Source organism: Macaca nemestrina, chromosome 6, assembly GCF_043159975.1.
Source record: "Macaca nemestrina isolate mMacNem1 chromosome 6, mMacNem.hap1, whole genome shotgun sequence".
NCBI classification, from domain to species: domain Eukaryota; kingdom Metazoa; phylum Chordata; class Mammalia; order Primates; family Cercopithecidae; genus Macaca; species Macaca nemestrina.
The window spans coordinates 100,146,170-100,162,595 of record NC_092130.1 but is presented as its reverse complement, the minus strand read 5'-3'; the positions used below and the strand labels follow the sequence as shown (position 1 = coordinate 100,162,595).

Below are 16,426 nucleotides of genomic sequence, written 5' to 3'. Positions count from 1 at the left end.
ATAACCCAGGCCGGGATTAACCCGAGGTCCCAGCGCTCCTGCTATTTGCATTCCAAAGCGGACACCTCATGCGCTCAACCCCGCCCGCAGGCGGCTCCAGCAGTCTAGAAGACCTGGCGCGCGTCCGGGGACCCGGGGGAGCAGCCTCGCAAGGCAGGTAACCGGGGGCGGGGTCAGGGCCCTCGTTCCGGTCCCGGGGCGTGGCCTCCCGCAGGTGAGTCCAGCGGCGCCTCGGGTTTCCCTGAAACCTAACCCGCCCTGGGGAGGAGCGCAGAGGCTGCGATTAGGGACAGACGAGAGGCTGACTTTCTCTCGGTGCGTCCAGTGGAGCTCTGAGTTTCGAATCGGTGACGGCGGATTCCCAGCGCGCCCGGCGTCGGGGCTTCGGGGAGGATGTGGCGCCCCAGCGCGGCGTGGCTGCTGGGGGCCGCCATCCTGCTGGCAGCCTCTGTCTCCTGCAATGGCATCATCCAAGGTGAGAAACGTGGCCAAGGAGGGCTCTTATAGCTGAGGAGCTGGGGTCCTGGGCACGCTGGGCAGACGGTGATCCGGGCAGGTGCGCGAAAGGGGTTCTGCTGCCGGCACCCATCTCCACGAATCCCTTAGCCTCTCCTTGGTGGCTTTGATGGGGGGTCTCTGCGCCAAGGAGGCACCCAGGTGGGACATGCGGGAGCAGCTGAAGTTGGCAGAGCCCGGCAGAGGCAGAGACTTCCCCAAAGACGCTACTTCCCGTAGAGGCTGTCATGCTGGGCACCCCCAGGCGCCAGCGTGGGTTCGGGAAAAGGGAGCGAAGGAAGGAGTAGCTGTGTCTAAAGGGTACCCAGAGGACCCAGTCCCCTCCCCGGGCTTGGTTGCTTTATAAACACTAAGTCGTTAAGAGCTTTTCGCTTAGTTTCCTCTCGCTCCCGCGGGGCGGGTGGAGTTAGCGAGCTGATTGCGCAGGGCAGGGCGGAGTGGGTGGGAACCGGCGGAGTGGGTGGGAACCCGCGGCCCGGGAGCCTTCTAAATTGTTTTTTGCGCCCCCCTCCCCCAACTACTGGAAGCCTTTCTTCGGGTTCTGCCCCTGGCGTTCGAGATCCACCCGGGGCCCGCGGCTCCTGGCACCCACGGTGGAAGGCCCGGGGTATGAAATTCAGGGCTGGACTCTGCTGGGTTCTGGTGGTAATGAGCGCTCAGGCCCGTTGGGCGTCACGAGGATTTACGAGCGGAACTTTTTGGACGCTGCCTTATATTTGACCAGTTGACTCTCTGGGCCTTGGGTTCCGGGACTTGCCTAGTGTGCCACCCGGAGCGACCACTGGCTGCCACCCAGGTCTGCAGGCCGGAGGCTGGCCGCCCTGGGAACAGAGCAGCACTTGCGCCCGGCCGCCGCGTTCCTTGGGTGTGCTGCTCCGGGTTTGCTCGAACTTGTACTGCTTGGAATGTGTTCTTCCGGGCCCAGCAGGCCTCGCTGTAGCTGTGGGGGATGTTTGACTTGCGGTCGCGCCACTGTGATCCTAACCGAGGCCCCGCTGTTTGGGGCAGCCTGGGTAGCAAAGGGAGGTTTTAATTTCCCTCAGATGTTCAGACTTGCTGTAAAAGGCATTTCTCACTTTTATCCACCTCTTCATAAAGAGGAGGTAAAAGAGCAAGTCGCAGTGGGTTGGAATTAGATGGAAGAATGTGATTCTTTTCCCTCTTCACTTAGGGAAAAGGGTGTTGTGTAAGCTTGAAAACTGTGCACTGCTGATATATTTTTTATTAATCAGCATCAGAATAAAGGCATTTAGTTCCAGGAAGTATTGAAAACTGTAATAAACACCTCTCCTCTATGTCCTTTAAAGTTGGGAACTTAAAATTCAGGAGCAAAGGTTAGTATGTGCAAACTTTAAAAAAATACGTGTTGGTATAAATGATTCAACATCTTTATGATTCAGAGGTCCCCCTAGGAAGCATGCCCCGATTATTTGGCTTGTTCTTGTTTACCCCTCTTGATGGGGGATTGGGAGATCCCTGGAGTATAAGGCGAACTTGATTTGACAACAAGGAAAAATCAGGTTACTTGTTAACTAGAGCCACTTAATATTGCACCTTGTTCCTCATCCTCCCCCCACCATACTTTTATTCCCTTGCAGGGTAACTTTCCCAAAGGGTTCGCGAAGTAACACTGAGAATTGATTTAGGCAGATGGAGCTTTCCTCCCACCTTAAAACTAAACTGATTTTAGTAAATACCGTGTCAGCAAAGCTTTTCTGCCCTCAGGGTAGATCTTTGCTCACTGCCTTTTAACCAGTCCTTCTGCGTGCCCCTCAGGTGGCTGCAAGGCCGATTTGGGGTTTGATTTTCTTCCCAAAGCCTCACTCCGAAAGACTGCCTCATAGAAAGGAACTCAGCCTAGATCACAGCCTTCTCAGGGTACAGGTGAGGGACACTGAATAGGGGAGGAGGCAAGGCAAGGAAAACACTTGGAAGTCGCGGCCCCTCTTTCCCCTCACAATAGTAATTGGTAATTATTTGGGTAAATATGTTTAATACATGTCCTCACTGCATTGTTAACTCCTGGAGGCAGGGGACCCTACCATCCTTTCCATCATGTCTAGCATAGTCTCATCACCTATGGGACCTCAGTAAATAGCAGATGAATGAAGTGAGGAGTCTTGCCCAGAGTACCCTGGCTGGTCCATGTGGTGTTCATTTCAGTCAGCTTCTCTCTGCCACTTACTTATTTTTTCCCACCATTTTACAGGCCTAGGTCATTCCATTTATCTTTTTGAGACTGGAACTTCTGTTTTCTTTATAATTGGTTTGGTGTTTTTTTTGTTGTTGTTGTTTTGTTTTTTGAGTCTCATTCTGTTGCCCAGGCTGGAGTGCAGTGGTGCGATTTTGGCTCATTGCAACCTCCATCTCTCCCTGGCTCAAGGAAATCTCCTGCCTCAGCCTCCCAAGTAGCTGGGACTACAGGCATGCACTGCCACCCCCAGGTAATTTTTTTTTTAGAGGGAGTCTCTCTCTGTCGCCCAGGCTGGAGTGCAGTGGTATGATTTCAGCTCACTGCAACCTCCGCCTCCCGGGTTCAAGCAATTCTCCTGTCTCAGCCTCCTGAGTAGCTGGGGCTACAGGCACCCGCCACCACGCCCGGCTAAGTTTTGTATTTTTAGTAGAGGTAGGGTTTCACTATATTGGTCAGTCTGATCTCAAACTCCTGACCTCAGGTGATCTACCCGCCTTCAGCCTCCCGAAGTGCTGGGATTACTATAGCCCTAGCTATAATTGTTTTTTAAATTATAAAAACAATATGTGATCACTAGGGAAAAATGAGCCAAAACAAAAAAAGGAAAAATTTAATTAAATCACCCTGAAATTCAGTACCAAAGTAGCCAGTGGTAACATTTCAGCTTATGTCTTTTCCCACTTTTTATTATATCCATGCACAAAATATGTATTCACAAATACAGAAAATATGTTTGTGCAAGTATGGGATTATATAAGCAGATCAGTATCATGTCAATACATACAAAACATTTTTAACGACTCCAAAATGTTATAGAAGGATGTATCAATTTTAAAAATTAGTCCTCTGTTGATAGACATGTGGTATTTCCAGTTTTTCTTTTTTTTCTTTCCCCTGAGATGGAATCTCGCTCTGTCACCCAAGCTGTAGTGCAGTGGCACAATCTTGGCTCACTGCAACCTCTACCTACCAGGTTCAAGTGATTCTCATGCCTCAGCCTCCAGAGTACCTGGGACTACAGGCGCACACCACCACACCCAACTAATTTTGCATTTTTGGTATAAATGGGGTTTTGCCATGTTGGCCAGGCTGGTCTGGAACTCCTGTCCTCAAGTGATCCACCTGCCTCAGCCTCCCAAAGTGCTGGGATTATAGGCATGAGCCACCGTCCCTGGCCAAAGTTTTGTAAAATGACAGAACACTGCAATGAACTGGAAGATAGGACTTTAAATCTGATCCTTTTGCTTGCCTTGTAGTTACTAAGTAACCTTGATAGATGATGTTTTAGTAAATCTGTATTTGACATTCTTATGGTTTCATTAGCTTGGCAAGTGTTGGGGAAAACAGTTCATTCTGAAAGAACACTTGTGAAAATGTACTAAAAGTTTAGGGAGGGGCACCCCACAATTGAAACCTTTGTTTTTTCAGTCTGTGCTCCCAAAGATTGGGAGCAGAAAAGAACATTTGGGGTGAGGGGATCATAGAGAACAGGGTGAAAGGAAGAGAGTTAATGCAAATAAAGTACTTGTTTTACACTTGGTTTGATGGGGAGGTTGGGCCACAAGAGGAGTATACTTAAAGTAAAAATTAAATTAAAAATTTTAGACTGGGCGCAGTGGCTCACGCCTGTAATCCTAGCACTTTGGAAGTCGAGGTGGGCAGATCACGAGGTCAGGAGATCGAGACCATCCTGGCTAACACGGTGAAACCCAGTCTCTACAAAAAATACAAAAAATTAGCCAGGCGTGGTAGCGGGCGCTTGTAGTCCAAACTACTCGGAGGCTGAGGCAGGAGAATGGCGTGAACCCAGGAGGTGGAGCTTGCAGTGAGCCGAGGTGGTGCAGCTGCACTCCAGCCTGGGCAACAGAGCGAGACTCTGTGTCAAAAAAAAAAAAAAAGTTTTACATGTAGATTTTCCCAAAAATTGTGTAAATTAGAAGGGTCTAAAAAAAAAAGTGAAACTCATACTTTCTGTTCTCCAATTTCAGCACAACTTCTCAGGTTTTGTTTGTTTGGTTGGTTGGTTGGCTGGTTTGTTGGTTGGTTGGTTTTTTTTTTTTTTGAGATGGAGTCTCGCTCTGTTGCCCAGGCTGGAGTGCAGTGGTGTGATCTCAGCTCACTGCAACCTGTGCCTCCCAGGTTGAAGTGATTCTCCTGCCTCAGCCTCTCAAGTAGCTGGGATTACAGATGTGCACCAACACCTCCGGCTAATTTTTGTACTTTTAGTAAAGCCAGAATTTTGCCATGTTGGCCAGGCTGGTCTTGAACTCCTGACCTCAAGTGATCCGCCTACCTTGGCCTCCCAAAGTGCTGAGATTACAGGGGTGCCTGGCCATCAGCTCAACTTCTCTATGCATAAATGATTTATAGGAATAGACAGAGCGTACTGTACTGTACGTACTGTGCTATGATTTATCTTTTTTTTTTTTTTTTTTTTGAGACGGAGTCTGGCTCTGTTGCCCAGGCTAGAGTGCAGTGGCCGGATCTCAGCTCACTGCAAGCCCCGCCTCCCGGGTTCACGCCATTCTCCTGCCTCAGCCTCCCGAGTAGCTGGGAGTACAGGCGCCCGCCACCTCGCCCGGCTAATTTTTTTTTTGTATTTTAGTAGAGACGGGGTTTCACCGTGTTAGCCAGGATGGTCTCGATCTCCTGAACTCGTGATTCGCCCGTCTCGGCCTCCCAAAGTGCTGGGATTACAGGCTTGAGCCACCGCGCCCGGCCGATTTATCTTTTTTTATCTAATCTATTCAGTCAGTGTATAGAAATTTGTACAAACTTTTTTTTTTTTTTTGAGACGGTGCCTTGCTCTGTTGCCCAGGCTGGAGTGCAGTGGTGCGATCTCGGCTCACTGCACGCTCCGCCTCCCGGGTTTTCGCCATTATCCTGCAGCTAATTTTTTGTATTTTTAGTAGAGACGGCGTTTCACCGTGTTAGCCAGGATGGTCTCGATCTCCTGACCTTGTGATCCACCCACCTCAGCCTCCCAAAGTGTTGGGATTACAGGCGTGAGCCACTGCGCCCGGCCCTGTACAAACTTTTGTAGGAGGGGTAATTGAACTAGTCCTCCCCACCGCACTACTGCCCCCTCGACCCCTGCAACCCCGCTTTTTTTTTTTTTTTTTTTGAGACGGAGTCTCGCTGTGTCTCCCAGGCTGGAGTGCAGTGGCGTGATCTCGGCTCACTGCAAGCTCCGCCTCCCGGGTTTACGCCATTCTCCCGCCTCAGCCTCCCAAGTAGCTGAGACTACAGGCGCCCGCCACCACGCCCGGCTAGTTTTTTGTATTTTTAGTAGAGACGGGGTTTCACCATGTTAGCCAGGATAGTCTCGATATCCTGACCTCGTGATCCACCCGCCTCGGCCTCCCAAAGTGCTGGGATTACAGGCTTGAGCCACCGCGCCCGGCCAACCCCGCTTTTTTTTAAAAAGAGACTGGTTCTGGCTGTCACCCAGGCTGGAGTGCAGTGGCAGGATCATAGCTCACTGTAACCATCTCAGCTCCCAAGTAGCTGGGGCTATGGCTAGGTTGCCATTATGCCTGACCTGAACTACTCCCCCTCTTCCCGCCCACCCCCAAACCCCAGATGGAGTCTTGTTCTGTCACCCAGGTTGGAGTGCAGTGGTGTGATCTCAGCTCACAGCAACCTCCGCCTCCCAGGTTCAAGCCATTCTCCTGCTTCAGCCTCCCAAGTAGCTGGGATTACAGGTGCCCGCCACCACACCCAGCTAATTTTTGTATTTTTAGTAGAGATGGGGTTTCACCACGTTGGCCAGGCTGATCTCAAACTCCTGATCTCATGATCCTCCCGCCTTAGCTTCCCAAAATGCTTGAATTATAGGTGTGAGCCACTGCGCCAGGCCCTGAACTACTCCCCTTTTTGATAGATGTTGAAATTAATACCCTTGTTTCACCGTGCTAGACAACGTTCCAGTAAATATTCTTGTACATAGAATAACTTTGTGCACTTTAGCTGGTAGGTGCAGGGCAAATTCCTAGAAGTAAATTGCTAGGTCATATGGCAAATACATTAAAAATTTTGATATGTTTTGCCAAATTACCCACCAAAAATATTATACCAATTTATACTCCTTTGAGATACAAAATTCAAATAATATAGAGAGGTGTAAAATAAAAGTTCTCTTGTCCCCAGCTATTCTACTTCACAGAGCCAGCCACTTTTTATTGTTTGGTGGATATCCTTCTAGACTTCAGATTTTGCAAATTGTACATTATAATTTTCTTTCTTTTTTTTTTTTTTTTTGAGACAGAGTCTTGCTCTGTCGCCAGGCTGAAGTGCAGTGGCGTGATCTCGGCTCACTGCAACCTCCGCCTGCTGGGTTCAAGTAATTCTCCTGCCTCAGCCTCCCGAGTAGCTGGGAGTACAAGCACACGCCACTACGCCCAGCTAATTTTTATATTTTTTAGTAGGGATGGGGTTTCACCATGTTGGCCAGGATGGTCTCGATCTCTTGATCTCGTGATATGCCCGCCTTGGCCTCCCAAAGGGCTGGGATTACAGGCGTGAGCCACCGTGCCCAGCCAGTTTCTTTTTTCAATTGACTGTTTATTGTGGCTGTCTTTCCATTTCAATATTATTGGCTAGTACAATGTCTACCCTTAGTGATAGGGACGATGCCAGGGACATGCTAAGTTAGGAATAGGAATAAGGAGCTGTTTGTAACTGAGTAGGGGATGCTGCCTTGAGCATCTGTGAGTGTGTATTTTTGCACACTTGGGCAATAATTGTTTATTACAGCCCTAGAAATGGGAATATAATTGTAGCCAGACACTTTATATGTGTTTAAACTTCATTTGTGCAGTTAGTATCTCCTCAACTCTGTGAAATAGAAATGATTTTACCTGGTTGACAATTGGGAGCTGGGATAGTATCGGTTCTCTAGACAAGCTCTGTGAGTTTTGGTGAGTGGTAAGGACACTGTACAGAGTCAGAGCCCATGCACTGGGCTGAAAGGGCTTCAGAGACCTTCAAGTAGCGTCTTCACATTTACCAGTGTTATAGAACAGTTAATACCAACAATAGTTTTGATGGAGACCATTAAAGGTTATATGTTGAAATATTCTAAGAAAAAAAATCCATTTAAAAACAAAATTGTTATATTGCCTTTCCTTGTTCCTTTTTTGGTCTTTATTTTAGCGTTCTTATTTAAAATAGATTTTGAGCACTCTTTATGTGAGCTTTCCTGACTTGGTACATGCTTATTTTTATGGAGAATTTTAATCTTATAGCAGTATACTATTATAGTGAATTCCGTGTACTCACCACTCAACTTCAATAATTATTAACTGTTGGCTAATCTTGTTTCATCTATTCCCCAACCCACCTCCCACTCCTCTTCCCTGTTATTTCTTTTCTGTTTTTTTCCCTTTCCTATGATACTGAGCCTATGTTTTTTTTTAACAGCTTTACCAAGAATTCCATATCAGATAATTTACACACCATACAATTCACCCCTTTAAACTGTACAATTTAGTGGCTTTTAGTGTATTCATAGAATTATTCAACCATTACCACAACACTTTCAGAACATTTTTATTACTCTGGAAGAAACACCTTAGCTGTCATTCACCAATCTTCCAGTCTTAGCCCTTGGCAAACGATTCTCCTGCCTCAGCCTCCCAAGTAGCTGGGACTATAGGCGTGTGCTACCACACCCAGCTAATTTTTGTATTTTTAGTAGAAATGGGGTTTCACCATGTTAGCCAGGCTGGTCTCAAACCCCTGACCTCGTGATCCGCCTGTCTCGGCCTCCCAAATTGCTGGGATTACAGGCATGAGTCACCGCATCCAGCCATATAGTAACTCTTTAACCATTTGAGGAACTGCCAGATAATTTCCCACAATAACTGTACGTTTTATTTTATTTTATTTATTTTAAATAGACATGGTTTCACTCTGTCGCCCAGGCTGGAGTGCAGTGGCGCAATCTTGGCTCACTGCAACCTATGCCTCCTGGTTCAAATGATTCTCCTGTCTCACCCTCCCAAGTTGCTGGGATTACAGGTGTATGCCACCATGCCTGGCTAATTTTTGTATTTTTAGTACAGGTGGGGTTTCACCATGTTGGCCAGGCTGGTCTCGAACTCCTGACCTCAGGTGATCTACCCACCTCGGCCTCCCATAGTGCTGGAATTAGAAGTGTGAGCCACTCTGCCCAGCCGTGCACCATTTTGTATTCCTACCAGCAGTGTCTGAGGGTTTCAATTCCTGTGGTTGTGAAATAAATCTCAGATATCATTTCATCCTAAAATATTTTAGAATGTATTAATAAAGTATGAGGGATTTCTTTTTCAAATATAAACATAATGCCATTATAGTATCTACTAACATTAATTTTTAATATAATCAAATATTCAGTCAGTATTCAAATTTCTTTTTTTCTTTTTTTTTAAGAGACAAGGGCCTTACTCTGTCACCCAGAGTGGAGTGCAGTGGCGCAATCTCACTGAATCATTGAACTCCTGGTCTCAAGTGATCCTCCCATTTCAGCTTTCCAAGTAGCCAGGACTACAGGTGTGCGCCACCATGCCTGGCTAATTTTTTTTTTTTTTTTAATGTTTTGTAGAGACAGGGTCTTGCTATGTTGGCCAGGCTGGTCTCAAACTCTTGGCCTCAAGCAATCCTTCCACCTCAGCCTCAAAAAGCACTGGGATTATAGGCATGAACAACCATGCCCGGCTCTGCGTTCAAATTTCTAATTGTCTCATAAATGTCATTTTAGGCCGGGTGCAGTGGCTCATGCCTGTAATTCCAGCACTTTGGGAGGCTGAGGTGGGCAGATCACTTGAGATCAGGAGTTCGAGACCAGCCTGACCAACATGGTGATACCCCATCTCTACTAAAAATACAAAAATTAGCTGGGTATAGTGGTGCGCACCTGTAATCCCAGCTACTTGGGAGACTGAGGCAGGAGAATTGCTTGAACCTGGGAGATGGAGGTTGCAGTGAACCAAGATTGTACCACTGCACTCCAGCCTGGCTGACAGAGTGAGACTCCATCTCAAAAAAAAAAAAAAAAAAAAGGTATTTTTATGGTTGGTTTGAATCAGGATTCAAACAAGGTACATACATATGACTGATATGTCTTTTAGATCTTCTACTCTATAAATTTCACCTCCACACCTTTCTTTTCCTTTTTTCTTCTTCTTCTTTTTTTTTTTTTTAAGAGCTGGGGTCTTGCTATGTTGCCCAGGCTGGTCTTAAATCCCTGGTCTCAATAAATCCTCCTGCTTTGGCCTCCCAAAGTGCTGGGTATTGAAGGTGTGAGGTACTGTGCCTGGCTCTCTTTCTTATTTTTTGCCTTATAATTTATATTTTGTGAAAAACAGGCCCTTATCCTGTAGCAGTTCCCAGAGTCTCGATTTTACTGACTACATTCGTAGTGTTTAACACTTTGCCGCCTTCATTTCCATTAATTTGGTGTTGGATACATCCCACAATAACTGCACCAGTTGCTCAGTCTATAATGCTGATCAAGCACTGAATCCAACACCAAATTAATTTCCAGTGTGTTACTTTCTAATTGTTACATTGTTGTCATTCTAAGTTAAGTGGCCTGTGAAATCAATGTTAAAGAATAATAACTGGCTTTTTATGATAATGGAATAGAATACAATAGAAAGTATCAGTGCACCCTGTATAATAAGAATAATTATTATTTTGTGAAACTTTTTTCCACCATGGATATGTGTATTGGGAACTGGGTTACTATGTAGAATATGGTTCTTAGGCGTTATGGTCAAATATTTGAAGAACACTGTAATATGTAGGATTTTTTTAAAATTTAAAAACAGGCCGGGTGCGGTGGCTCAAGCCTGTAATCCCAGCACTTTGGGAGGCCGAGACGGGTGGATCACGAGGTCAGGAGATCGAGACCATCCTGGATAACACGGTGAAACCCCGTCTCTACTAAGAAATACAAAAAACTAGCCGGGCGAGGTGGTGGGTGCCTGTAGTCCCAGCTACTCGGGAGGCTGAGGCCGGAGAATGGCGTGAACCCGGGAGGCGGAGCTTGCAGTGAGCTGAGATCCGGCCACTGCACTCCAGCCTGGGCTACAGAGCGAGACTCCGTCTCAAAAAAAAAAAAAAAAAAAAAATTTAAAAACAACATACGTTCTTTTTGAAGAATTATTGAAAAAAAAATAGAACCATTAGAAATAGGACTATCCTAGGCATATTAGTTTCTTGTGGCTACCGTAACAAATTGCCATATACTAAATAAATATGTAAAACAACACATTTATTCTGTCAGTTCTGGAGGCCAGAAGTCTGAAATCAAGGAATTGGGGCCACACGCCCTCCAAAAGCTCTAAGGGAGAGTCCGTTCCTCGCCTTTTCCAGCTTGCAGTGGCTGCCGGCATCTTGGCATTCTTGGCCTATTCCTTGACGTGACTCCAATCTCTGCCTCCATTCTCATGTCACTCACTCCTCTGGCTTCTCTTTTTCTGCGTGTTACAGATCTCTTTCTGCCTTTCTCTTTTTTTGTTGTGGTTTGATACAGACTTTAACTCTGTTGCCCAGGCTGGAGTGCAGTGGCACAACCTTGGCTCACTGCAACCTCTGCCTCCTGAGTTCAAGCGATTCTCCTGCTTCAGCCTCCCAAGTAGCTGGAACTACAGGCACACGCCACCACACCTGGCTAATTTTTGTATTTTCAGTAGAGACAGGATTTCACCATGTTGGCCATGCTTGTCTTGAACTCCTGACCTCAAGTGATCTGCCCACCTTAGCCTCCCAAAGTGCTGGGATTACAGGCGTGAGCCACCGCGCCAGGCCTCTGCCTTTATCTTTAAAAAGATACTTGTCGTTGGATTTGGGGCCCACCTAGATAACCCAGGGAGATTTTCTCATCTCAGGATCCTTAATTCTATCTGCAAAGACCTTTTTGCTAAATAATGTTCACGGAGTCTGGGGATTAGGACATAGACTTCTCTTTTGGGGGTACCACCTTTCAACCCACTACACTAAGTGAAAAGTGAAATGTTGATCTCTACATCCCCCAACACTCCACCCAGGCTAGCATCCCAAATAGAAGCGTTAAGATGTGAAAAATTCTGTGGAACATTAGTGTAAAGCTTCTAGTGGAAAAATGATGACCAAGCATAACATTATGAGATCAGAGCATAAGTAGGTTTAATATCCTCCCTGGTAATCTGCAGTGCCAGTATTGCCCTGTCTTCTCTGCCTGGTGAGGCCTACTTTTCCCCAGAATTAGAGTAAAATTCTTCGCTATCCTTAAATTGTCCTTATTTACTCCTGCAGGTTCACGAATACTTAGGGGCAGAATGTAGGGAGGACATGCCATTCATTTCTTTGTGGTTTTTAAGATCAACTTCATAATATAAGAGAGGGAGAATAAGTTAGCTTGTCATGCTACATGCTTGGAAGTCAGAACACAAATCTGTCATCAGTACAGCCACCTGTCCAGGCCAGACAGTTTCCCTGCCAGCTGGCCTCCATGGGACGTTCTCCAGGAAGCCAGCACATGAACAGGGGAAACCCCTGCCCACTGTTGAGGCTATCCTTGTGGGTGAAAAGGGAATGTCGCTTGTGGTCCTGGGAATCTCCCTGTGGCAAGGTCTGAGTAGGGTATGATGAATTGAATAGGCCAGGATGGATCCTGGCTCAAGACTAGAGTGGAATAGAAGGCCATTATGAAATGAGAAATTAGAAAACTGGTGTCAGGAGGGGGATCGCTATTTTACACACTTGAGAATTTGGAAAGGAATTACTGCACATTCCTAAACTGACGTCTCTGTCACCCAGGCTGAAGTGCAGTGGCATGATCTTGGATCACCGCAACCTCCACCTTCCGGGTTCAAGCAATTCTCCTGCCTCAGCCTCCTAAGTAGCTGGTATTACAGGCGCGCCTGGCTAATTTTTGTGTTTTTAATAGAGTCGGGGTTTTGCCATGTTAGCCAGGCTGGTCTCAAATTCCTGACCTCAGGTGATCCGCCTGCCTCAGCCTCCCAAAGTGCTCAGATTATAGGTGTGAGCCACCATGCCCAGCCAAACCAAATTTCACTAATTGATAAATCAAAGGACTGTTGTTGGTCATGTGATAAGAATAGCTAGAGCTGGGTGTGATGTCTTATTCCTGTAATTCCAGCACTTTGGGAGGCTAAGATGGGAGGATCACTTGAAGCCAGGAGTTCAAGACCAGTTAAGTTAACATAGCAAGACCCCATCTCTAAAAAAATAAAAATAAGTAAAATAAAAAGAATAGCTGGGGACTAATGAATGTGGACAGTTTGTAAAAATAAATTGAAATATTGTTAGTCTTCTTTATATTCCTAGAAATCAATGTTCCACATGTATCCCACAACTCCTTACAACTCCCAGATACAAAAATACTCACTGTAAGAAAAAAACCCCATAAAACCAAACTAAACCAGACAATAGAAATCCCAATAATCTCATTACACAAAGAAAAGCTCCTATAAGCATTTTGTGTAATCCTCTAATAGTACATTTCTGTTTTCATCTAAGGTACTTTTATTTGAGGCTAGGCTCAGTGGCTCACACTTGTAATCTCACCACTTTAGGAGGCTGAAGTGGGAGAATCTTAAGGCCAGGAGTTTGAGAAGAGCCTGGGCAACATAGCGAGATCCTATCTCTACAAAAAGTAAAAAATTAGCCGGGTGTGGTGGTGCGTGCCTGTGGCCTGGCAGTTCAGGAGGATTGCTTGAGCCCAAAAGTTTGAGGCTGCGGTACATTATGATCGTTCCACTACGCTCCAGCCTGGGTAAATTAAAAAATGAATAAATGAATGTACTTTTATTTGAACAAATCAGTGTTACTGCTGAAACATTTATTTCTGTAATGACCCTTGTCTTCCTTTCTTGTACAGGAACCAATAGATCTTCTAAAGGAAGAAGCCTTATTGGTAGGGTTGATGGCACATTCCACGTCACTGGAAAAGGAGTTACAGTTGAACAAGCCTTTTCTGTGGATGAGTCTTCTGCATCTGTCCTCACTGGAAAACTGACCACTGTCTTCCTTCCAATTGTCTACACAATTGTATTTGTGGTGGGTTTGCCAAGTAATGGCATGGCCCTGTGGGTCTTTCTTTTCCGAACTAAGAAGAAGCACCCTGCTGTGATTTACATGGCCAATCTGGCCTTGGCTGACCTCCTCTCTGTCATCTGGTTCCCCTTGAAGATTGCCTATCACATACATGGCAACAATTGGATTTACGGGGAAGCTCTTTGTAACATGCTTATTGGCTTTTTCTATGGCAACATGTACTGTTCCATTCTCTTCATGACCTGCCTCAGTGTGCAGAGGTATTGGGTCATCGTGAACCCCATGGGGCACTCCAGGAAGAAGGCAAACATTGCCATTGGCATCTCCCTGGCAATATGGCTGCTGATTCTGCTGGTCACCATCCCCTTGTATGTCGTGAAGCAGACCATCTTCATTCCGGCCCTGAACATCACGACCTGTCACGATGTTTTGCCTGAGCAGCTCTTGGTAGGAGACATGTTCAATTACTTCCTCTCTCTGGCCATTGGGGTTTTTCTGTTCCCAGCCTTCCTCACAGCCTCTGCCTACGTGCTGATGATCAGAATGCTGCGATTTTCTGCCATGGATGAAAACTCACAGAAGAAAAGGAAGAGGGCCATCAAACTCATTGTCACTGTCCTGGCCATGTACCTGATCTGCTTCACTCCTAGTAACCTTCTGCTCGTGGTGCATTATTTTCTGATTAAGAGCCGGGGTCAGAGCCATGTCTATGCCCTGTACCTTGTAGCCCTCTGCCTCTCTACCCTCAACAGCTGCATCGACCCCTTTGTCTATTACTTTGTTTCACATGATTTCAGGGATCATGCAAAGAACGCTCTCCTTTGCAGAAGTGTCCGCACTGTAAAGCAGATGCAAGTATCCCTCACCTCACAGAAACACTCCAGGAAGTCCAGCTCTTACTCTTCAAGTTCAACCACCGTTAAGACCTCCTATTGAGTTTCCCGAGTCCTCAGATGGGAATTGCACCATAGGATGTGGAGCCTGTTTAATGTTATGGGGACATGTCTCTTATTTCCTAACCAAACGCATCTCACCGCATACCATGTGGATGCAGCACTTCTTAGGATTGCTAGGAGCTCCCCTGTTTGCATGAGAAAAGTAGTACCTCAAATTAACATCAGTGTCCGTTTCAGAATTCCTCTACTCAGATGTCCCCAGAAACTGAACCAACAGAAGCAGACTTTTCAGAAGATGGTAAAGACAGAAACCCAGTAACTTGCAAAAAGTAGACTTGGTGTGAAGACTCACTTCTCAGCTGAAATTATATATATATATAACATCTGGGATCGTGATAGACTTGTTAGGGCTTCAAGGCCCTCAGAGATGATCAGTCCAATCGAATGACCTTACAAATGAGGAAATCAAGATAAATGAACTACCAGAATCAGGTTTCCAATCAACAGCAGTGAGTTGGGATTGGACAGTAGAATTTCAATGTCCAGTGAGTGAGGTTCTTGTACCACTTCATCAAAATCATTATGGATCTTGGCTGGGTGCGGTGCCTCATGCCTGTAATCCCAGCACTTTGGGAGGCCAAGGCAGGCAGATCACTTGAGGTCAGGAGTTTGAGACCAGCTTGGCCATCATGGCAAAACCTCGTCTCTACTAAAAATACAAAAGTTAACCAGGTGTGGTGGTGCACGTCTGTAATCGCAGTTACTCAGGGGGCTGAGGCACAAGAATCAAGTATCACTTTAACTCAGGAGGCAGAGGTTGCAGTGAGCTGAGATCGCACCACTGCATTCCAGCTTGGATGATAAAATAAAATAGTCATGGATCTTGTTAAAAATGCAGATTCCTCAGATTCAGTAATGAGAGCTCAGACTCTGGGAACAGGGCCCAGGAATCTGTGTGGTACAAACCTGCATGATGTTTATGCACATGAAGATTTGAGAACCATTGTTCTAAATGCTGCTTCCATTTGACAATGATAGTTTTCAAAAAGAGAAGCAAACAGTGGTGTCTCTTTTATGTTCGGCTTATAATGAAATCTGTTTGTTGACTTATTAGGACTTTGAATTATTTCTTTATTAACCCTTTGAGCTTTTGTATATATTATTATTCAAGAAAAATACAATCAGGATTTTAAACGTGTAAATACAAATTTTGTATAACTTTTTATGACTTCAGTGAAATTTTCAGGTAGTCTGAGTAATAGATTGTTTTGCCACTTAGAATAGCATTTACCACTTAGTATTTTAAAAAATTATTGTTGGAGTATTTATTGTCAGTTTTGTTCACTTGTTATCTAATACGAAATTATAAAACTTTCAGAGAGTTTGGACCACATCTCTTTGGAAAATAGTTTGCAACATATTTAAAAGGTACTTGATGCCAAACTGACTTTATACAATGATTGTATTTGTGACTTTTAAAAATAATTATTTTATTGTGTAATTGATTTATAAATAACATAACTTTTTTTACAGCTTATTTCTGAGTTGTGTGTTTGTTTTGAGGGAAGGAGTGAGAGAAGGGAGGCAACAGCTTCACCCCTCTAAAAGGAAATGATGGACACTCACACCAAACTGTCTGACAACTGTTTTTCATTTAAAAATGTTTTTAGAGGACTGGCGCTGTGGCTCATGCATGTAGTTCCAGCACTTTGGGAGGCCGAGGTGGGTGGATCACCCGAGGTCAGGAGTTCAAGACCAGCCTGGCCAACATGGCAAG

The 16,426-nt window shown here is 45.5% G+C and overlaps 1 protein-coding gene across 1 annotated transcript; it reads left to right on the top strand.

Annotated features, from left to right (window-relative positions):
- The first annotated feature begins 221 nt into the window (after positions 1-221).
- Positions 222-16,186, top strand: LOC105475116 (F2R like trypsin receptor 1). Its single transcript, XM_011730121.2, has 2 exons — positions 222-475; positions 13,578-16,186. Exons 1-2 carry the CDS (start codon positions 394-396, stop codon positions 14,687-14,689), a joined length of 1,194 nt encoding a protein of 397 aa, XP_011728423.1. The 5' UTR covers positions 222-393; the 3' UTR covers positions 14,690-16,186.
- Positions 16,187-16,426: the final 240 nt, after the last annotated feature.

What these genes read in the sequence shown, in the direction of transcription:
- LOC105475116 (XM_011730121.2), top strand. Translation starts at nt 394, where the DNA reads ATGTGGCGCCCCAGCGCGGCGTGGCTGCTGGGGGCCGCCATCCTGCTG. An exon ending in CTGCAATGGCATCATCCAAG is followed by an intron (nt 476 to 13,577) that starts GTGAGAAACGTG and finishes TTTCTTGTACAG; the next exon opens with GAACCAATAGATCTTCTAAA.